The following is a 22,395-nucleotide window of genomic DNA, read 5'->3' on the forward strand; positions in this document are numbered from 1 at the left end:
TCTATCTATCTATCTATCTATCTATCTATCTATCTATCTATCTATCTATCTATCTATCTATCTATCTATCTATCTATCTATCTATCTATCTATCTATCAGTAAGTCTTCAAAATGGAGTGGGGCAAAGAAACCAGTGGGCAACTTTATTGTGGCTCTATCCATCTATACTGTCTGTGAATTTCTGTCGTATATTAAAATGATTTAGTTGAACACTTAATGGTCACTTGGTTTAAAAATACATTACTCAAGTACATAGTTCAGACTGTAAATCCATTGGTGCACAAAAGCTCATGTGTAGCAATGAATTTAGCTTTATTTTAAAATGAACATGGTCCTTTACTATCGAAAACCCCTTGACAGAGGATGTCCATTTTGATTTATGGAGAGGAAATAGCAGCTTCCTCCTTGCGGGTGGGCCTGTAAACGTCCCACCTCATTCTGGTATGGTGGCCTTGTGTAAGCAGCAGCATAAGCCCAAATCACAAGAGGTCACAGTCTCCAGGAGTGAGTCGCAAGCCTCGGATTACAGCTTAGTCACTGTAGAGAAAAACTCCCAGATGTAGCTTCACTTTGACAGGCGAAACAGAGCGAAGATACTTGATCAGCGGAAAGGAAGGGCTGTCCTTTGCATATGTTTAAAGGCCATAATGGAGTGAATCCCTCAATGATTGAGAAGGTAACAGAAAAGTCTGATTGAAGCAAGATAGTTTAAAATCATAGCATGCGTAGAAGTTACTTTAAATGATTTGGAAGACAAAAAGCTCTGGTATTCTGGTATTCTTTATAAGGGAGTAATGAGTGAAATGTCATATGAAGGTAATAATAAAACCAGACATGGTCTCATAGCTGAGTGCTCATTTACTGCTTCGCTGGTTCTCAATACCTTTTTCAGTAGACTATAAAAGTGCAGAATGAATTCACATAATCGATGGTGGTTACTACCTCCCCAAAGACTTCAAGGAGAATGTATCAAGCACAGGTGTGCACATGTAAAAACCATAACAAAATCACAGTATGTGACTTTATAAAATGATAACTTTATTTGACACCTGGAAAAAAAATTTAATATCACTGCTCAGTGGGCATATAAAACTAAAACAATCATCCTAGGAGGTTAATAGGGGTCTATAACCATGAATATTTTTGCAAAGCAGTCCAAAACAGTTCAGATCTCATGAGTGCCTACAACAAAGCAACTAATTTTCTTTTACATGGTCAGGTTTGCTGCTTACGCAAAGCTGTGACATCTATGCTCGGTTGATTTCAGCATCACCTCAGCGAGATGTTCTCATGCCGTCATTGAAAAATATGTTTCTGTAGGACTGGAGACTGTTATGTCTCTAGCTGCTTCATAACACTGCAACTGAGCTAACAACCACAAAATTGACTTTCTCAGAGGTCCGTCATATCTCTCCGGAAAACAAATTGTGAGGACCAAACTAATAAACTCAAGCTCTTAAACACAGTGAAACGTTAGAACGCTATAAATCAAGTTAAGGATCTTGACAACAATGGGTGTGAACAAGTAAGGGACCAAGCAAAACTCTGGTCTGTCACTCATTGGAGTTTAAGAATGAATTGAAGTGCATTAAATGCAGTGTATTGTCTGTAATGCTTGCTATATAAAACTGAATGTAAGTTTCTGCTCAGAAATATGGGAGTATATTGCTTTTAATACTTTTTTTAAAAAACAACAACAAAAAAACAATGAAACGATAATGATTGTGTGCTTACGGTAATTCTACGAGGCATTTTCCATTACTATACCAAAGGTTGTTCATTTTTCAATGGCCATAATCACTACAGAGCTGGATGAACTCCACTGTAAGAAAAAGCAAGCAAAGCATTTGGAATGATCTGCCTTTAAAATTATAATTTAATTTGTTATTTGGTACTCAGCTAAATCCACCCTAAAGTCATAAAGGTAAATGCTTAATGAGGTAAGGAGAAGAAGCCAGATCTTGGCGCTTGATACCCATTAAAACTGTAATTGCTGGTGTGATGTCGTTATTAAGCATGTTATTAATATTTAAATGAAGATGAGCATTTAAAAAAACGAATGCAGAAAATTGGGGAATCCTGTGTCTAAATACATTATCTTTCCCATGTATATGTCAGCCAGTTGTTTTATGAAAAGGGAAAGACTCATTATACGTCTTCCTGTTTACACATGAAAGCAATTTTTAATGATTTACCCCTCTAATTTGGAGATTGAAGCTTACCACTAATGACAGAACACAGTTACATACGGATCTCACTGTAGTCCTGAAAACCACAGAGGATGGTGGAAAGTGACTCATTTTGTTACATATATAGACATAGTGATTCCACCTCTCTTTCACCAGAATGGAAGGAATGTTTTGATAGACCCATCCCACACACGCATCCATACAGAGTGAAAAACAGCCACAAAAGAAGGCCCTAAAATGATTCTGCAGACACTCTTATTACACTGTTATTAAATAATAATATCATACAACTACAATACCTTTAAACGTGTGAGTTCAAGCCTAAAAAAATCATTTTAGGATTTGCATAATGGCAAACCAGCAGACACCTAAACAATGCAGACAGAAAGAACATACCATAAAGGAAACATAATGTTGCTCACCAACAAATGCTGCTCAGTAATTGCATTTTCAGATGCAGAAAGTGGCGTGATAAAGTAAAGCAGTGACCCTCATAGTTTTAACAGAAAGTTGGCAAGAATTGTTGAAGCTGTTAGAACACAGACAGGAAACGCTGGCTTCCAACTTGAGGTGGACTGACAGCAAATATGAAAAATGGTAGATGAACAAAGTGTATCAGTGCTGACAGCAGTAGTAGGGAATAAAGCACAAACAGGATTTCCTTCACAAAGCCACCCTGAAGCAACAATACTGGAATGCTAGATGGTAGTAGCAGCTAATATTGAATGCCTTTTTCTTAAGGGTATGTTGAGTATACGTAGCAAAGCAAGTCCAGAAATACTCAAGACCCAGTGCTTCAGCGATAAAGAATACATCAAAGAGCAAAGTAGATGATTGTACCATCATTGTCATCTTTGTCATCTTGGAACATTTAATGTCTGCTGGTATTAAATATTTTTAAATTCATTTGCAATTCAAGTATCTTGTGGTAAATTAATGGTTAAATAGTTGGTCCGTGGTTGTGATAAATGACAAATTATGCTGCGCCATGAGCCTGAAAAACTCACAACCAATTTGTTCCAGACAATCCTACACATCAGCTCCAGTCTGGAATTGTTTTTTTGGATAAAGCCGGGCTCTTTCTCAGAAGAAAAGAACCCAAATATTCAATGCTTCTGACTTTCAAAACATTGGTCTACCACAGGTGCAAGTTTTCCATACCAATTAGCAAGTGCTCCACCCACAAATTTTCCATCAAAATAAACTGGGAACACATAAAAATTGCACATTAAAATGGGAGTGATTGTCTTTGATATTCAATGCTTTAATTGAAACCAGGCAGCTAAATTACAGAGCTCTGTTTTGACGGCTTCATGGTTTCCATCAGTAAAAGGGGATTCCTGAATGATATCCTGAGGAACACTAGATTTCCTTTTAGAGGAAAACCAAACAGGGTAGCACGTCATTGTTTTGCACTGGCTCCATGGTCAACTGGCATTATAGTTTTTCTTAACCTGTAATGGACACTGGGTCAAAGGTTCATAATGTTTCTGTCTGCCAGTCACACATGTTGTGCATAGGTTTAGTATCCACTTCACATATGGCATGGCTGGGTAAACATCTGTTAATCTTTGTTTCAGCTTCTCAATAGTTCACCAGACTATGGTCTCGCTGTGTGTACTCAATCTTCTCCAATTACATAGTTGCTGGCTGCTCCCTTGAGGTTACGTGGACAAAACGTTTGGGTATTGCGGAAGGAGTTTCCACAAAATAGGTGTTGTCCAAAAATTCCTTGCACTTATGGAAATAAACCCACAAAAAGAGGACACGTTATAGAGACTGAGAAAAGTAGAGAGAAGAAACTTGAAATTTGGTTGAATCAACTCGAGTTTGTTTTTTTCTTTTTTTCTTTTGCAAATTCTGATGAAATCAAATAATTTATGAGGAAACCTCTTTCAGCAGACATTCAAGTAAAAACATACAGAAAATCAAATCTGTCTCTTAGTAGTTGAAGGACATGTGCACACAACAGAAGTTTCACTTCATTTCTAAATTAAACGCATTCTTAAACCAAAATGATTGCAATTATTCTTTCCATTGTGGTTGCGTTGACTTCATAAATCACAAGTCCTGGATGGTATTAGCCTGGCAGCTTCCTTTTGGAATTTTCAAAAGAAAATGTCACAATTATTCCAGTCTCAACTCGATGGTCCCCACCCTCATTACAGACCCGGTCTATTGTACTGGCACGGTTTAGTCAAACATCCTTCAAGCTTTGTGTTGATGTAAAGCTATCTGCGTTCACAAACTGTAGCATATGGACAGTAACTTCACAGGCCCCTCTGACAAGGCTGTTTTTACCATGTTGGCAGGAAGCCAGACCAGGCTGTCAGCCCTGGCTCCTTTTCCCAAGTTCCACCCAGACGCTGCATGCGCCGTCATCCTGCTGAAATGTAAACCCCAGATTCAGCTGTGTTTGTTATGGTTGCGCCGGCCCTCGGTGAACACACAACGCTGTCACAACGTACCTATAACAGCGGGGCAATATTTCAACAACAATCTATTTGGTCAGCTGCAATTACATCACTAGGTGGTCAAACGCACAAGTTAGCTGGAATGATAATTAGGATTATTACATGGGCACTCTTAGAGAGGGTCAAACACCAAGTTTTTATTTTCTAACACACCTCGACATTTAACGCAGCGCTTTAAGTCAAATGCTTTTAAGTATGTATTCACAGGGGCTCAACTTGACCCCAGTGGACTGTGTTCACAAGAGCACCATCATCATTGTTTTTGCTATTTAAAAGCATGTCTCCTGTACCCCATTGGTGCTTTTAATCATCCGACTATAGCATAAACAGTAGTTTAGCCTGAACACTAGTGTTGCTCTTGAGATCATTGGCCTGCTGCACTAATGGCTATTTACTTTGCAGAGAAAATGAGTAACCAACAAAGTCTATTTTTATCCCGAAATGACCCCCGAGTCAGACCCACTGAGGTGACGGGTGACACATCCGTAACTTTAATCAAACCATCGGGCCTGCAGGCTGCACGCTAGTGCAACAACCTTTGTGTGATTAATTTTCTTTTCCTCTTTCTGTCCTCTTATCGGTTCATGGGACCCAGAGTCACCATAGCATAGCAAATGCCAAGAGAAACTAATGTTGAAATATAAATCCATAGTATGTCTGCAACTAGCTGGGGGTCTGTGCAGTGTGGCATCAGTCGGGTGGGTAATTTATCGTGGGAGCTAAGTGTTTCCATTTGCAGTAAGAGCCACTAAAAACAGCCTCGCTGAAGATTTCTGGGGGGCCTGCTTGTAAAAGTTCTGATGCGGTACGAGCTGGCTTATGGCCTGACAACCTGTTTGGGGAGCTGTATAGATGGACTTTTAATGAATACATAATCCAGTCATCACAAAAAGGAGCCCTCAAACTTGCCAAAGCTGCAGGTCTGGATTGTTGTGTTCTCATACACCTTAAGCAGAAAAATGAAATGTATTTAAAGATTTGGTTTTTCCAAAGAAAATAAACAAGACCTGCAATGAAATTTTTATTGCTACTACTACTACTACTATAAGTATTACTATTGCTATTATTACTGCTGTTACTAGGGCTATCATCATTTTTATGAAAAAAGCGTGGAAAAAATGTACTGACTTTAAAAATAAAACCATTTCTATGATGATATACTGTATAATAACAGAGTGTAACGTAAACATTTAAATGCATTTCATATACCTGTTGGACACTCCCCCAACACACACTCTTTCCAACACAACACCAACCAAATAAATTATGGTAAATTAATTTTTTTTATTCAATGAAAATTTCATGCTGTGATTGACTGGTAACGAGAGGTTCTCCTCTTAGGCTCCAGCACCCCCTGTGACTCTGAAGCTGCTAAGAAAATGGATGGATCAATGGATGGAAAACTGACCATCAGCAACCCACTCCTGCCATCTACTGATTCCCATGAGTAGACATTAAGGATCATTTTGCTAGAACAATATTTTCGTTTTTCACCATATTATCAGACCCTCTATTCGCGCGTCAATGAGAGAATGCAATCCTACATGAGCACAGGAATCATGATAGATAAGAATATGATCTGACGTACAACTTCTGAGTAATGGCACACAGTGCTTTTAAACACCTTACATTTAATATAGCCCCCCCCCCCCCAACCCAATTTGTGTTCTGTACAAAATACCGTCTAAAAAGTGCTGCAATATCTAATATCAAATTCTTGTTTACATTTTCATCCTATTCAGTTATAGTTCAGTAAGTAAGAAGAGCTTATTTATGAAGCAGTTTTCAAAGTCAAGCACTCACAATGAACTGTACAGAAAAAAAGAGTAAAATAAATAAGAAAATGATGTACCACACTAGCAAAATCAAGTTGAAAACTGTTGAAAACTGTTTCAGTCAATCAGTACATACATTTGTAGTCTGTTAGCTGCACATTGCACTCGATATAAACTGAGCCATTCTCAGGACTTGCGTGTATATCACTATAAGTAATATTATGCAAGTTATATAACATTCATATACAAGAAATGCAAACACCTTGGCAGATTTCAGGTAGATTGTAATGTGGGGTTTCTCTTGGAGTTCATTTGAGGCTGATACTACTGTATACAACCACAACCATGTTTAGTTTGGCCGGCTAGCTGTTAACTCTGTCTTGCAGAAATGGGAAAGGTTGGTGAAACAAAAGCCAGAAAACCAAAGTACCAAGGAAAGCATAATGATGTGCAATGGCATATGATATCATCATGCAGCTCAGCATTTGGGAAAGTACCGCATTACCAAAGCACATTTATGATTGTACTAAACTGAAAGAAAGAACATTTCCAAAGAGCAGCTTCATAAACATTGTGTATTTCTATTTTTAAAAATAAAACTCAAATTCAAATCTACAGGTTACCTCATCCCTGCAAAAAATGTTTGTATCTGACCTAAGCAAAAGAGGCAAGGTTATCAAACTGACACGCACAAACAAGAAGAGGATGTTTGGTGTCATCTCTTTTCTGTTTGAGACTACATACACACTGCCTAGTTGGACTCAAGCACCTTCCCTACAGGAATGTTTTCTCCCAGTTCTAACATTAACCAACAGGCCTTATTTCCTGAAACCAGAAACTCCCTCAGCAAAAGGAAACCCAGCAACACCTGCACTAGAAACAGGCTGTCCAGGACGTGAGTCAAAAATCAGGCCATTAGACTCAGACATGGTCTAATAGAGCAGTGGAAGCTAAATTTCTCTAATATTTTGTTTATGTATAGTAGATCTGCTCCTCGTCAACAATTACTCATGAAAATAGATGTGTAATACTAAAACACATTTATATAAAAACCCATTAATTTCAAACTATAATTGCTGCATCATTTACACATTGCCAAGCAACACAAAGAAAAGTGCTTCAACTTTAACATAAATATAAAACACTGAAGAGCTGGATGGTTTTTTCTGGGATGATGAATACACCCTTTTCTCTTGCAGTCACATGACTCCATATTTTGGAGTGCAGTGCAACCGACTTGTAGCCCACAAACTTTGGCTGTTTTTTTTTTCCTTGCAGCAGTTGATTGATTGGCCATCAGTGCAGACACGCTCCTTGAATGAGAGCGCTCACCACAGAACTATCAAGTAAACAGACTTGGAAGTCAAGGCCAGCAAAATCTCTTGTGTCTTCATACCATCCATTGGGAAAGTAAAGCCGGATCTCGTGTATCTGTGGTCAGACAAGACCGCCACCACTTCCTCGTATTGCAAGGCTGCTTGAAAACCACGCCAGTGTGTGTTCTATTTCCCCTAACCTTTTTTAAGGATTGGAATTCACATAACCATGTGGTATGCTTCTGGAGTTTGGGACTTTCAAAACTCTGTTTATCACAGAAATCAACCAAAAAATGACCCACAGTAAAAACATTCTCACTTGTGCAGAAGAAAGCATAACATCTCACTGAGGCCTTGCTTTTTTTGTTTAGTTTTGAGTGTCACATCTTTCCTGGTGGGCTCTGTTTAATAGAAGTGATAAGTTCATGCTAACTGGGACCAAACTGTTGAATGAGGCTGCCAGTCTTTCAAACCTCTTTATGAAAGACTTCTTCCTGATTCATAATTAATTACTCAGACACTTGCCAAATCAAATGTGGTCTCCTGTTGACATGAAGTAGTCCCCCCTTCTGGTAAAAGCAGTCCAGCTGGGGTGGTCAAACCAATGCCAACAGCCCCGGTGCCAACAGGATGTTATAATATTAGAGGGAATAAAGTGAGCGACTTCCTCACAACAGCATGCACAGCGACCAATACCATAATGAACTGTTTTCAAGTCTTCTGTTACAGTTTGTCACATGTGAGCTGACTGTGAGGGGCGTTTCCCAATTACTTTCTGTTAAGACCTAAAGCCTGGTTAAAACTCATTTCACTGGCCCATTTCACAAGTCCCCACAAATAGTAATCCTATTTTTTCATCTAAAAAAAGTCAGTCGTATCTCTTTCTTTAATGGTCATTTTCTCTCTAGACGCTATATAGGGGAACACTTTTTAGAAGAGATGCAAATTGTGATGAATATAGTTCATGTGTATCAAGGAGCAAAACACCCTGAAAAACTACATTTTCAGACGTTTGCCATTTCCCATCATCAGTAGGCTCCAATGTGACATTTTAGCTAGAAAGAATGACATATACGTTGGTAAATTAGATATGATTAATGCGTTGGTGAAGTGATGTTTTTATAACAGATTTAATATTACTTTGTTTGTCATTTATTTTTTATTATCAGAAAGCTCCATCTGGTCAGATGGAAAAACAGACAAATGTGGGAGAGTGGATTTGCACAAAAGGAAATGGCTTTTAATGGACAGATGCAAAGTTATCAATGGCTACATCCTAATGCAATTAAGAGGATGTATGTTGTATCACAAGACAACTGATCAGTTTTATTCTCAAAATGATCAACAATATATATATATAAAAAAAAAAAAACACCCAGCACGCCCCTGCGGGCGGTTTATCCTTCAAGCTCGGGTCCTCTACCAGAGGCCTGGGAGCTTGAGGGTCCTGCGCAGTATCTTAGCTGTTCCCAGGACTGCGCTCTTCTGGACAGAGATCTCCGATGTTATTCCCGGGATCTGCTGGAGCCACTCGCCTAGCTTGGGAGTCACCGCACCTAGTGCTCCGATTACCACGGGGACCACCGTTACCTTCACCCTCCACATCCTCTCGAGCTCTTCTCTGAGCCCTTGGTATTTCTCCAGCTTCTCGTGTTCCTTCTTCCTGATATTGCTGTCATTCGGAACCGCTACATCGATCACTACGGCCGTCTTCTTCTGTTTGTCTACCACCACTATGTCCGGTTGGTTAGTTAATCTTACATATATATATATATATATATATATATATTATTTTTAATAAATGTGAATGAATCTGAATTTTATTACACAATATTATATTTAAACGTGGCCCTAATACTCCCCAGAGCTTGGACATCAACATCATTGAAGCAGTGTGAGATCATCTTGAGAGTGAATGGAACAAAAGGCAGCCAGTCTTCAGTTCCTATTTCCCTAAAAAAAAAAAGGGTAACCCAAGACATTTGCACAGCACTATAGCTAATGCTGTCACCCCGAGTGCAACTAACAAGCATGTTGGTAGTTGTGTGGTGGAGAAAAATGATAAAAATGAAACCAGACCCGTTAAAGAGTGAACGGAATAATATACAGTACTACAGTACACATCTTAGTCTGGACAGTATACATTACACTTAGTTCAAGGGGGTGTTATTTGAGGTAATGAGTGTAACAAGAACATGCTGTAACAAGCTGCTTGTCAAAGTAATGTCACCCTGCACTGCTGACAAAAGTACTGAGGGTGAACCAAAACAAAAGACTCAAAGACGCTAAGAGGCCTGCAAAGGGAGACTGCAGTGTGTGATCGTATCATTGAAGCACACACCTTTGACAAGCACAATGACACAGATTACGGCAACTGTAAGCAGCAGTTTCAAAAAAGAACAAACAAACTACTTGTTTAACTTCAGTTTTATTTACATTATATGCTTTCCAGACCTTGAATGGTGAAAGGAATTCATTCATTGCTTATAATGGTAGTATAGTGCAGACGGTCTTCCCTTGTATTTAGAATGAGCGGTTTAGTTTCATTCGTTGTCACGGTAATTATCACAGGAAAAAGTAAACATTGATAAGATTTTTAAACTAGACATATATTTAAATTAACCTAGTGTCTAATTACACATTCACAGCGACAACAGACTGTTATAACATTACAGAATTACATTGTATGTATCATTTACAGATAATACAGGCTTAGAGGAGAATAGAGGTATATACAATACATGTGGATCGGTAGTGTTTTCTGTTTAAAGGTCCAAGAACTTGTTGCAAATTTACATTTTTCAGCAATATATTGATATTGATGGAAGATTTTCCCTCGATGTTATGCAAAGCAGCATTATTGGGACATGCAACACTAAAAGGGATATGTGATACACAGAACCTGAGAAAGACAGAGACGGTTATAAAAGGAAATAATGGCAGTCGATTATCAAAGAGAGACCCAACATGCAGCTTGTTTTAAATGAGTTACTGCAGAATGAATGTACAATATATTCTCTTTTCATTTCGGGATGTCTTGTTCTGTACTGCAGATGTGGAGGGTGTATACTGCTGCCTGTCTACCCTGAAATCATCTGCTTATTTTTCACCTGCCAACTTCACAGGGAGCGCACGACGTGCACTTGAGATTCCTGCCAGCTCCCACTCAGGTGACACGACTGATCAGTATGAATCACTGGGGGCATTAAAATCGATGGGCTCCATCATTGGGTTCCCACTGGTAATATTTTAAATTGGGGTTAACTGGCTACATTTTTTTTCTGTCATGTGCCGATTAGGCTTATATACTAACACCTATTTGCCAGTATTCAGAGGACATCTGCCTTTCAAAATGTTGCGCAGCTGAGAGAATTAAAGCCAAATGCAAAGGCCACAGCTGAAAAATATGCATTCACAGGGAGAGCATTTACTCGTGCTATGGCCAATTAAATGTTTTGACCATTTCCAACAGAGAAGGGCAAATTTAGAATTGATAAGATGCAATTTAGCAAAGAGTTCAAGTTTTCTCATGTAGAAATGTGCACGGCCACATGTTATCTTCTTTCTCTAAAACAAACAATTGTGTTCTTTTTAATACCAAAGTGAAAACTTTAAAGATGTCTTGTTTTAAGTGGCCATTGCTGTACTTCCCAAGAATTGGTGGCCATCAAATGCAACTAAATTAATTTTGAGACTACACACAAGTCCTTGTTGATGTGCGTTTTTCATGGTTCTCAAACTGCATGTGAACAGTAAAAAGGTGTACGGTGTTTTTCTCAGGACACTGAGCCTATGTGCATCTCCTTAAGCGTCAGGACTACAGGAGTCTTTTCATGCGACAGGTGTGCTTCTCTATGTGCATGGTGGCCCGGTCTGTGGAGCTCGTCAGGACATCCAGGGCTTCATCCTGGCGTTCCAGCTCAGTTTCAGCCTCCAAGGCAAGGTTCTTTAGCTGCATGAGCATCTGAAAGCACACCCACACACCACAGCACAATAAAAAGACACAACGTTTTGTGTTAATAAGAAGTAAGGCACATTAAAACAACACCACATATGGAGAGACATAGACATTGGTCCTTTCTAACGCTTAAACCATCTGATTTAAGCGTTAGAAAGGCTTGCTGTTAATTGTGCGCTGATCAGAAAGGAACAATGGAATTCACCACAATAATAGCTGTTATTCATTTTGCAGATGAAACTTGATGACACACAGAGGGGGAAGTCTTGGCTTGATTCTTGGGATCAGTGATATCATACTGGGTTTTTTCCCTCACTTTCAGTGACTTTAAGGGATATCACAACTACATGACCATGATCCAGCAACTACATATGCTGTAGTTGATGGAACAGTTTTAATATATTGTGATGTGCCAAGCAAAGCCTAATAAACACTCACCTCAAACCCTACCACTATGGTTACTTAACTGGTAGTATTTTATGCTACATGATCTGCCTCACACACGCACGCACGCACGCACGCACGCACACACACACTCCACTGACATTATGTCATTATGTTCTCTGGCTGGTTTATGTGGACATTTCAGCTGAGCACAAAAACAGCTCGAGTTAGCAGTTTGAAAAACAGATAATATGTCAATACACACCAAGGAACAACGATATTCATTCACTCAGGTCTGTGACTTTACAATTTAAACTGAGAGGACATGACTGAATCACACCTTGCAGTTAACATTCACAAGAGCTTCGGTGTGTCATAGAAAAACAGTAAAAATGAACACTTCTTGCCGCTGTTTATATAATGGCTAGGGGACTTAAGTCATGTAGAAACCCTTCAAATCAAACATTTAGGCTAGAGCTAAAAGAAAAAATATATTAGCAAAAAAAAGTCTGAGTGTCTTGTGTATTAGGTGCGGTAACTTTGGGACTGTGCATTAGCAGCACACTCAATTTCATATTCTTACAGCATATTTTTAGCAAGTGGGAATTTCCAACCACAAACAATAATAAAACATACAAATGCTGACACCAAAAAGACTATTTGGCACGGCACTTAGGGCAGGACATGAAACTGAGCACAAGTTATCAGTACCAGTTGGCCCACAGTGATTCTAATCTTGACATGGATTACAGTAAGAGCAGGGTGTGTACAAAAGCATAGCATTAAGGCAAAACTGGCACGCTTTGAAATGTAACCCATTATCAGCCGCAGATAACATGCCATTTAAAGCACAATAGGCTAGCCAGTGATTGGCCTGGTGCTATTATTGCTATGGTGTGCTTGTTTCTTTTTTATATTATTATCCATCCATCAATCTTCTTCTGCTTATCATGAAGAAAGTTGGAGGCAGAGGAGGGGGCTGGAGCCTATCTGTCATGGGGTGAGAGGTCAGGTCGGCAGTTTACTGCAGAGCGAGACAACCGTTCACGCTCATATTCACCTCTACGTACATTTAAGAATCACCAATTGACCGAACATGCAGAGCAGTGGTTAGCACTGTTGCCTCACAGTAAGAAAAAAAAATTCCTGGGTTTCATTCCACTGGCTCGCTGGGGCCTTTCTGTGTGGAGGTTGCAGGTTTTCCCTGTGTACATTAGTTCTTGCCAAGAATGTTGTTAGGTCCTCAGAGATATTATTTTATATACTACTATAAGGCTGCAAGCAAATCTTAAATGGACTGGTTCTTATATAGTGTTGCTTTACTCTACTGGAGCACTCAAAGCGCTTTATACAACTTGCCTCATTCACCCATTCAAACACATTCATATAAGCACTTTTTTCTATCCCTCTATCTATAAAATTCACACTCCAATAAATGCATCCGAGAGCAACTTAGGGTCTTGCCCAAAGATACTTTGGCAAAGTGACCAAACAGCCAACCTTTAGATTAGTAGATGACCTACTCTACCTCCTGAGCTACAGCATGAAGCTATTTGTTAACCCCAACACAGTATTTGTCTATGGATAAGACAAACAGCAGTTGTCTTGTCAACTGCTGCTGTTGACAAGACATTTGTATGTTGTTGCTTCAGTTTTGATTTGAGGAGTTGAGGGCGGTAATGATGTCATGAAAAACTTTGAGTTAATATGTTTATGTGTTAATGTGTAATGCAAAGCCATCTTTGTCTGCTACATATTTCAATACTGGCACATTTGCACCATTATTAACTGTATTTGCTTGGTTTCTTCTCACTTGTAAATGTTAATATAGTTTTTTTCCTTTACATATAGTAGAGCCTTGTAGACTGAAGTCACTCATTAACTTTGATCATTTAAACATTATATGATAAAACAAAGAGCAACTTTCTGAAAGTTTTACATGAAAAATCCTAGTCTAAGCAACCTGTAATAGTGATTCACACACACATTATAAAAAATAAAAAAATAAAACTTGCCCAAATCACGGGTCTGAATTTGCGTCACTGTGTAGGTCTTGCCACCACAGACCGTGTCTGTAACAGCATTCAGCGCTGTGAGGTTCTGAATGGAAAGACATTGTAGGTTCTGACCAAATAACTAACCGTGTTTCTTTTCCTCTCTTAAAACCAGGATGGACATTGGTTTGTGGTCTCACCAAATAACATTTTAAACATACAGGATGAAAAATAAAAAAAAATCATTATGGTGAATTGTGGTTTGGACTGGAAACATCAAAATACGTGTTGCTGAGACTCTGGGATTATTTACAATAGCAGCTACCCCTATTTGAATCAATCTGTTCCCGGAGCACACATGGCTTTTCATTTGCGTTACTTGTCTTGTGAATACAAATATGAAACATTTTAAGGCCACGGTAGTGTAGTCATAAATTTGGGAGTCCAGCTTTTCTCACCTGTTTGAGTTCCTGGGCCTCAGCCTGACTGACAGATGGCTGGAAGACATGCACCTGCAACTGGGACAGCTCTCCAGCGGGGACCTCCAGTGGGAGCTCTGTCTCTTGGCACGTCTGCAGTAAACCTGACTCCATGGGTGGAGATGGTGAAAAAGTGCAGAGTACATATGTTGTTTATGAGGAAACCAGACAGTAAACTCAGAGTACAGCAACTGAGGCAATCAGGGTGAAGTGACTCATCAAAATACATTTCTGTCAAGGAGACACCAATAACCATGATGAAATGTTTTTACATGTGGCTGCACACTTATAAATACACAGAGGTGGAAACGCAGACCTTTACTGCCACTTAGTGGTCAAATCTATACTAGGCATGGAAACCACTGTGGAATAAGAGTGTCTTTATTTATTTTTTGATGTGTTCCTTACCTTCAGTCCAGCTTTTCCCTTCTGTGTCACATGGCGATGAAACTGGAGTTGTCTTAAAATCTGTGTATTCGCTTGTGAACTCTATCTTCTTTTTGTACTGCATCTCTAACACGGACAAAGCCTCTGGCATCTTGGCGGACAGGAGCCTGTAACATATGTCTGGCTTCCCGATGAAACGCTGCCTGACGGTAATCTCATAGGGGCTGTGCACCCTGATTTCATCAATTTCATTTCGCTCAAATCTGTGAAGGAGCTGGCAGTTTGTGTTTCGCACCTCCAGCGAGGACACTAGCACCGACAAACATCCTGGCTTCAAGTCCGATTCTCCACCTTTGGACAGCACTGCTGGGATGCTTGTGATTAACTTATTTCTGCTGGAGCCCCTGGCTGCTGAAGAAGAAGCAGTAGCTGCAGCTCTCGCAGCATCATCGGCCTTTGCATCTTGCTGGGTCTTCCAGGGGAGTTTACCAAAAGGCCACCAGGAAGGAGACTCCAGTTCTGACAGAAGTCTGTAATACAGAGGCAGGTGGAACTGATGTTAGTCATAAATTAGGCCTTGTTATAGTTAGCCAAGCAATATAAACAAGACATGTGCAAAACTTCAATAACTAAAAATATCTTAAGATACTTGTCAGCCACGCCCAAGTCAGAGTCAATCTTCTCCAGGCCCTGCATCATATTGTCAAACTGCTCTCCCTGATGGCCAAGGACTCTGCCAGTGTCCTCCAATCTTTTCTGGGCCCCTGCCACCAGGCTGATCAGCTCTCTTCCCTTCGAAGGCTGAGCCTCAGCCCGCTGGGCTTCTGAGCTGGGAGAGAGAAGCCGCTCTCTCCAGAAATGCTCTAACACATTATAAACCACCACCCTGTTGGGCTTAAGGGAACCAAACCAATGTTTCACGTTGCCTTCTTCAAGTACTGTGAGAGTGCTGAAGATGAAACTAGATGACTCCATCTTGATCTCCACGATCCTCGAGAGACGGAAGCTTGCAAGACTCTCCTTGCTCTGGTTGGAGACGAAGCACACCGTGGTTCTGGTGAGAGAGAGGGTTCCGTTTTCCCACCGTTTCTCACTGTTGATGTAATAGGAGCCTGGCCAGCTGTGGATGGGAACGTCCCGGCTCATTGTGATGGAAGGAGATAAGACAGATTCACCTGTCAGGGGGACAAATAGGTATCAGTTTAACATGCACATAGGTACTGCTGCAGGTTAAGATGAAATTACATCAGAAGCACTTTGTACTGAGTGATCTGCGAGTCGTGATGAAGAACATACTTTCTTTTGAGTGTAATCCAGACAGCAAGATGAGCTCAGTCGAGGCGTTCACACTGGCAGCTTCAGCTCTCTAGCCAGCTGACCGCATTACGCGTGCGTCATTATAATGTTATAACCCTTTTAACGTGTTTTATGTCCTCTCGGTGCAGTTAAACCGACACCACATTAATCGTCAACACCGGGCTGGGCATTACGTTACCTCGTAGTCCTCTCAGTAACTCGGCTGTTTGTTGCGGAAGTGACGTCACGCTCGAGCACGGCCGTATTTACCGTCCGACTTGGGGGAAAAAAACTTGCTGTCAAAAAAAAGAAGCACTATTGCGAAAATGTCTGGCGAAAAATAATGAAAGCGGCGGCGGTTTCGGCGCTTTCCAAGCGATACGAAAAACATAACGTTAATATAAATGTATTAAATATATATATGTATGTGACGTGACAAAATATAAATAGCAACGGTTTTATATGTGCGTCGTTCAGGAGTCCCAACATGCGCTAATGTGTAGCGGCTTGTCATAGTGGAAAATTGCGTTTTTCTTAGCTTAGTATCTTTTTCTAGCTTAACCAGATTTTCAAATGTGGCAGAAACGTGAGAATACGTACGCGGTGTAATGGCGAGTTAATCTTCCAGTTAGCTTTTCCCCCTCACAGTTCCCCCGCTGTCCAAACCCTGACAGCTGAGCTTGCTAAATAGCTAGCCGAGGGCTTGTTTACCATCATGGACAGGGAGGCGTACCGTAACTGCAGCAGCCTGGTCAAAATACCAAGGCAGTCATATGAACAGTTTTGGTCTTCGCATTTTGTAGATTACATTGACAAGGAGCTTAGCTATTCCAAGTTTTTCAAGAAATATCTGCTCCCCAATCACCCTTGTATGTTTTCAAGGAGATTCACAGAGGAGTGGAAGTGTAGGAAACAGTGGGTGACTGAGGATGGGAAACCTAATTTCCAGAAATTGCTGCAAGAGTTTGGTAAAACAAACATGCATTACTGTGTAAATGTCTGCAAAGATAATCTGTAATAATTCTTAATAACTGTTACTGTTTCAATCACAGATGAGACTCCAGTCCCTGTTGCAAACTGCAATGCGAAGGAGTACAATGCCAACCCCAAACAAGTCATGCCTTTTAAAGAATTTATACACTACTGGAGGGAATACATCTTGAATGGACACTCATCACCCAAAGGATGCCTCTATCTTAAAGACTGGCACATGTCAAGGTATCACAGTAATATTAATCCAAAGAAAAATGTTTACACCATTGTATGAAAAATGTGTAACTATCCTTTGTAAATTTCTCCACAGGGACTTTCCAGAACATAATGTTTACACCACACCAGTGTTCTTTACTTCTGACTGGCTCAATGAATACTGGGACACCCTCGAAGTGGATGACTACCGATTTGTCTACATGGGACCTAAAGGGTCATGGTATGAAAACATTATTTCAAAAAAACAAAACAAAACATAAGCTTATATAAAATGTTTCATGATCTGACCCAGTGCACTTCCTTGTTACCAGGACACCATTCCACTCTGATGTGTTCCGTTCATACAGTTGGTCTGCAAACATCTGTGGCAGGAAGAAGTGGCTCCTGTATCCTCCAGGTCAGGAGGAGTTTTTACGAGACACTCACGGCAACCTCCCTTATGATGTTACGTCAGCTGAACTTCGAGACAGAGGCCTTTTTCCACACGCTGAAGAAGCCTGCCAACCTCTTGAAATCATTCAGGAGGCAGGAGAAATCATTTTTGTCCCTAGTGGTTGGCATCATCAAGTTTATAACCTGGTAAGAGCTGTAGAGGGATATCTACTGGTGATCTAGAGGAAAATGGTCTGCCAAGTATTATAAAAGACAAGTTGCATTTCTTACTATGAGAAGTGTTCTGTTAGACTGAATGTAAACACCAGCCACAATGTTAGGTACACGTGTTCAGCTGCTTGTTAACACAATTATCTAACTCAGTGCATTAAGGCATGTAGACATGGTCAAAATGACCTGCTGAAGTTCATATTGAGTATCAGAATTAGGGAAAAAGGCCATTTAAGTGGCTTTGAATGTGATTGTTTGTGCCATACCGGCTGGTCTTAGTATTTTAGAAACTTTTCCCAGCTTACAGAGAATGCTCTGAAAAACAGAAAATATCCAGTGAGCGACAGTTCTCGATGAGGTAGCAGCAATTCAATTAACCACTCTGTGGAGTATACCAGGCCCAAGCACACACACACGCAGATCCGTATTGCCAAGGACCACATTTATTGATGTTAACACAGCAGACAATATGACGCACAGACTGACAGCTCTCGATTCCAGCTGATGTGTGTCTCTTTTCCCTTCGCTCTCCTCCACTCCTCTCCGCCTCACTATATATAAAGGGAAGGAAAACCACCATCAGTCCAAAATCGCCATCAGCTGTTCTTACCAGCACCGCCCCGTCGAGCTCACTGCACCACTCCTCCCCTGCAGCCGTGCCCCGGACCACACCTCCGCCACACACTCGTTAGAAACAAGTTTTGCAAGAATAGCACTTCTGAACTTAAAACATGTCAGACAGGGCTACAGCAACAGAACACCATGCCTGGCTACTCCTTTGAGCTAAGAACCCTCAAAGCGGCCCGTGTGCGCAAAAGAAAACGTCACACACAACGCGCTCTGTTCAGACCCAGACCAAACAGTATTGTTTGACTGATGGCCCTTAATATAAAGACTTGTTTCGGACTTTACGTTTCCCAATTTTGCTTTAAGTTATGAAGTTATTTTGTTATTTGCATATGGCCTAATAATTATCCTTATTGCTATTTTAGAGAGGAGCGGTGCTTCAAAGGATAGTTGCAGATTGCTGTCAGAATCTGCAGATAATGCAGTACAAATAAAATGTTCACGTTTGTCCAACGTTGTCTTCCCAACAGTTTCACTGGATTTGCCAGGAAGCGTTCTTGGGCGCTTCTCTGGCGCTGACAATTGGTGTCTGTCTTGTGTCAGTGACGTAAAAGACGGATTTAATGCGACATGACCATTCAAACAGCAGTCGCTTTCTAAAACATCAGATATGTATTGGATTCAGTACCACATACGAAAATATTGGATTTGTGCTGTTCACACAGTCATACCATGATCGGATATGGGTCGCATAGGGTCAAAAAGTCAGATTTGATGCGCTTTCGCGTGCAGTGTGAACATACCCTAATAGTCTAATGGACTGGATTACTTACTACGTACTAGATGACAAGAGCCCTAATAATGTTTTTTCAAATTAGGTTTTAAACAAAATTCATGTTTTGTTTAACATTACACACATTTACAGACACACTCATGTTTCAATACAGCAGCTCTGGTTTATCTCCTCCAGTCAACATATCTTTCATAAATTTAAACCTTGTGTATATTTTTTGGTAGAAATATGGCTTTTTGCAGGAAATGATGACATCGCAGTTACTCTAAGTTGTATAACACTGCGTTTTATTTATCACCAGTTTGACATATTAAAACATTCTGTTTCATACAGGAGGACACCATCTCTATTAATCATAACTGGCTAAATGGCTGCAACATTGACATCATGTGGCAGTTTCTTCAGACTGAACTGTCATCTGTTCAAAAAGAGATAAATGAGTGGAGAAACACGATGGACTCGTGGCATCAGCACTGCCAGGTACAATGCATGGAACTTTTCAGTCATGTCATTTAAATGTGCTTCTGCTCTGATCATAATAGCAATTGCTTGGTGCGTTTCATTTTAGGTAATTATGAAGGCTTGCTCCGGTATCAATTATGGAGAATTTGCCTCATTTTTGAAAATCATTGCCAACAACAGAATGGCTTTCCTTAACGCTTGCTCTTCTGGGGATTCCTCCGATTACTCACGTCATCTCTCAGAGATTCTCACCACGTTGGGACCTTACCACGCGGCCTTTGACCTACAAAGAGTAGCTCATATAATCGAATGCCTCCTGTGCAATGAAGACTTTAAGCGACTTGATCACTCAACATTGACTCTGCAGCCAGAAACAATGTTACAGCAAATTCGTGACACCATACAGTCCACAAGAGGGCAGCATCTCCTTTATCAGGAGTAATGTGTTCGGCCTCTCACCATTGTTATCGACTGGAAATAGCTTGAATGAAAAGTGCCCGTTTGCAAAAGTGCAAAAAAAAAAAAGGATGATACATCTGTTACTGCATCTTTGGGTTGAGTTGAACTGGAATCTCAAATATTGTTTGTGAATGTCTTGCATTTGTTTTTGCACTGACAGATTAAACACATTAAATATCTGAGTTTTCTCTTTTAAATATTTATTGAATAATCACCAACACTATTTGTGTCCAGTATGAACAGAGCTGTGATAAATCTATGATAGTTCAGTGGTAAATAATACTTAAGCAAAAAATCAAAAACACACAAACTTGGGCTTTATTGCAAAAAAATAAAATAAAAAATACCCAAACATGGACCAGTGCCACACAGCTGTTAAGCAATGACAGTGTAACATACTGTACTTGAGGGTTATGTCCATGAGAAGTCTGTCAGATGTGATGCATGTCATTTTTAGGGAGCTTTAAAACATTCCCTTCAGTTACATTTCGCATCTTCAGGCCACCAGTCTGGCACGGAGGCTTCGAGTGTCACTGTAGTGTCGTCAGAAGATCTGAGCGTCAACACCTCTTTGGCGTGCGCCATGCGGATCAGACTTAGGCCCAGTTCTCCTGTCCCTGCTCTGTGCTTCCCAGCTGGCTTGCCTGACTGGGTTAACAGTGCCGTTCCTTCCTCGAGGTGTTCCACTGGAGATGACAAGCGTACTGGCATCAGGCGTTTTCGAATCACACCAGTGTGATGAGTCCTGGCTGTGAGTTCCTGGCCAATGTAACAGCCCTTGCTAAAGCTGATACCCTGCATGTAGACAAGATTGGACTCTAGTGGTAATGCAACCCCAGGAGGAAGGTCTTTGACTCCCTCAGGTAGACCTAGACAACAAAAACAGCAAAGAACACAAACATGCGTCATAAAATAAGAGTACTTTTTCAGACAAATAAATGCTTCTCAGAACCACCCCCTCCTCCTTTTGTCTGTGCTTGTCTGTCTCTTTGTTAGCAGTCTAGCATCCACAGCTTTCAAGATATCATGTTTAAATTTTGTGTGATGGTAGATTCCAATGCCACCTCGAGCCGATTTTAACTTTGGTGAGAATACAGTAAAGGTCACACCAAAACTAAAAATCAGCAAAAACTTCATATTACCCACAATTTTTTTATAGATCATTGTCAAACTTCGCAACAATAATCCAGGTCTTGGGGGACACTGAGGTTGGCTAAGCATTTGACCTCGACCTTCATTTCTCATAGCCCAAGGTCAAAGTTGACCTAGAAAAGAAATTGGAAATAAAAAACCCCATAGAGTATAACATATCATATGAAAGTGCATGGAGAGAGCTGCGCGATATTTTTTTCAATACAACACCCTATGACCTCACAACAAAATCACACACTGCATGAATTTATCTTCATCTCAGGATCTAGCTAGCAGGTTTTTTTTTCCTGGAGCCTATCCCAGCTACGGTAGGGCGAGAGGCAATAACTAAGTAAGTAAAATGTCTTTATATAGCGCTTCTTAAAACAGGAAGTTTTTTCAAAGTGCTTCACATGGGAATAAAAGCATATCAAACAAAACAATAAAAATGGTATAAAAAAGATATAAAAGCATATCAATCGATACAATAAACACTATAAATAGGGTATAATAGCATATCCAATAAAACAGTTTGCTACACATGGCAGGTCTGTCGCAAGCCTAACACAGAGAGACACAACTATTAACACTCATGGGCAATTTAGAATGGCCAATTAAACTAAACCCACTAACTGCATGTCTTTGGACTGTGGGAGGAAGCTGGAGTACCCAGAGAGAACCCAGGCAAACACGGGGAGAACAAAACTCCACACAGAAAGGCCCTGGCCAGGTGGTGGAATTTAACTCAGGAGGTTCTTGCTGTGAGGCCAATCACCATGCCACCGTGCTGCCCATACGGGTAAATCTTATTTTTGTCCTTATCTGGCTAAAGATAATAGAGCATATTGTATTAAAAGCAACCTGTCCTCCCACTGTTATAAAAACACCCCCCCCAAAAAAAAAAAAAAAAAAAAAAAA

At 40.3% G+C, this 22,395-nt stretch overlaps 3 protein-coding genes across 8 annotated transcripts in view; 1 reads left to right on the forward strand and 2 right to left on the reverse strand.

Annotated features, from left to right (window-relative positions):
• Positions 1 to 9,909: 9,909 nt before the first annotated feature.
• snap47 (synaptosome associated protein 47) lies at positions 9,910 to 16,965 on the reverse strand. 6 transcript variants are annotated; one of them, XM_042219921.1, is made up of 6 exons: positions 16,254 to 16,508; positions 15,607 to 16,132; positions 14,979 to 15,487; positions 14,550 to 14,674; positions 11,536 to 11,719; positions 9,910 to 11,493 (listed from the first exon to the last, which is right to left on the reverse strand). In XM_042219921.1, exons 2-5 carry the CDS (start codon positions 16,101 to 16,103, stop codon positions 11,573 to 11,575), a joined length of 1,278 nt encoding a protein of 425 aa, XP_042075855.1. In that variant the 5' UTR covers positions 16,104 to 16,132; positions 16,254 to 16,508; the 3' UTR covers positions 9,910 to 11,493; positions 11,536 to 11,572. The 6 variants fall into 6 exon arrangements, with proteins under 6 accessions (XP_042075855.1, XP_005912630.1, XP_042075861.1 ...); XM_005912568.3 differs by having other exon boundaries at positions 9,914 to 11,719; positions 16,254 to 16,507; XM_042219927.1 differs by lacking the exon at positions 9,910 to 11,493 and having other exon boundaries at positions 11,584 to 11,719; positions 14,550 to 14,678; positions 16,254 to 16,513.
• A 3-nt stretch (positions 16,966 to 16,968) lies between these two features.
• jmjd4 (jumonji domain containing 4) lies at positions 16,969 to 20,458 on the forward strand. Its single transcript, XM_005912571.3, has 6 exons — positions 16,969 to 17,221; positions 17,306 to 17,471; positions 17,557 to 17,682; positions 17,774 to 18,041; positions 19,759 to 19,905; positions 19,994 to 20,458. Exons 1-6 carry the CDS (start codon positions 16,969 to 16,971, stop codon positions 20,327 to 20,329), a joined length of 1,296 nt encoding a protein of 431 aa, XP_005912633.1. The 3' UTR covers positions 20,330 to 20,458.
• Positions 20,459 to 20,529: 71 nt separating this feature from the next.
• Positions 20,530 to 22,395, reverse strand: part of iba57 (iron-sulfur cluster assembly factor IBA57) — a 3,834-nt gene continuing 1,968 nt past the window's right edge. Inside the window, exon 3 of the mRNA XM_005912572.3 lies at positions 20,530 to 21,215. Within this exon, the coding sequence (XP_005912634.1) occupies positions 20,824 to 21,215 (392 nt within the window). The 3' untranslated portion in view covers positions 20,530 to 20,823. The remainder of the gene's footprint in view (positions 21,216 to 22,395) is intronic.

This window comes from Haplochromis burtoni, unplaced genomic scaffold (genome assembly GCF_018398535.1).
Source record: "Haplochromis burtoni strain Fernald_Lab_line unplaced genomic scaffold, NCSU_Asbu1 Contig_3, whole genome shotgun sequence".
Taxonomy (NCBI): Eukaryota; Metazoa; Chordata; class Actinopteri; order Cichliformes; family Cichlidae; genus Haplochromis; species Haplochromis burtoni.

Coding starts and splice junctions, on each gene's coding strand:
- snap47 (XM_042219910.1), bottom strand. CDS start 16,103: ATGAGCCGGGACGTTCCCATCCACAGCTGGCCAGGCTCCTATTACATC. Junction 14,675..14,978: donor AGGGAAAAGCTGGACTGAAG/GTAAGGAACACA, acceptor CCATGGAGTCAG/GTTTACTGCAGACGTGCCAA. Junction 14,198..14,549: donor AGGCCCAGGAACTCAAACAG/GTGAGAAAAGCT, acceptor CTTTCCATTCAG/AACCTCACAGCGCTGAATGC.
- jmjd4 (XM_005912571.3), top strand. CDS start 16,969: ATGGACAGGGAGGCGTACCGTAACTGCAGCAGCCTGGTCAAAATACCA. Junction 17,472..17,556: donor AAAGACTGGCACATGTCAAG/GTATCACAGTAA, acceptor ATTTCTCCACAG/GGACTTTCCAGAACATAATG. Junction 17,683..17,773: donor ATGGGACCTAAAGGGTCATG/GTATGAAAACAT, acceptor CCTTGTTACCAG/GACACCATTCCACTCTGATG.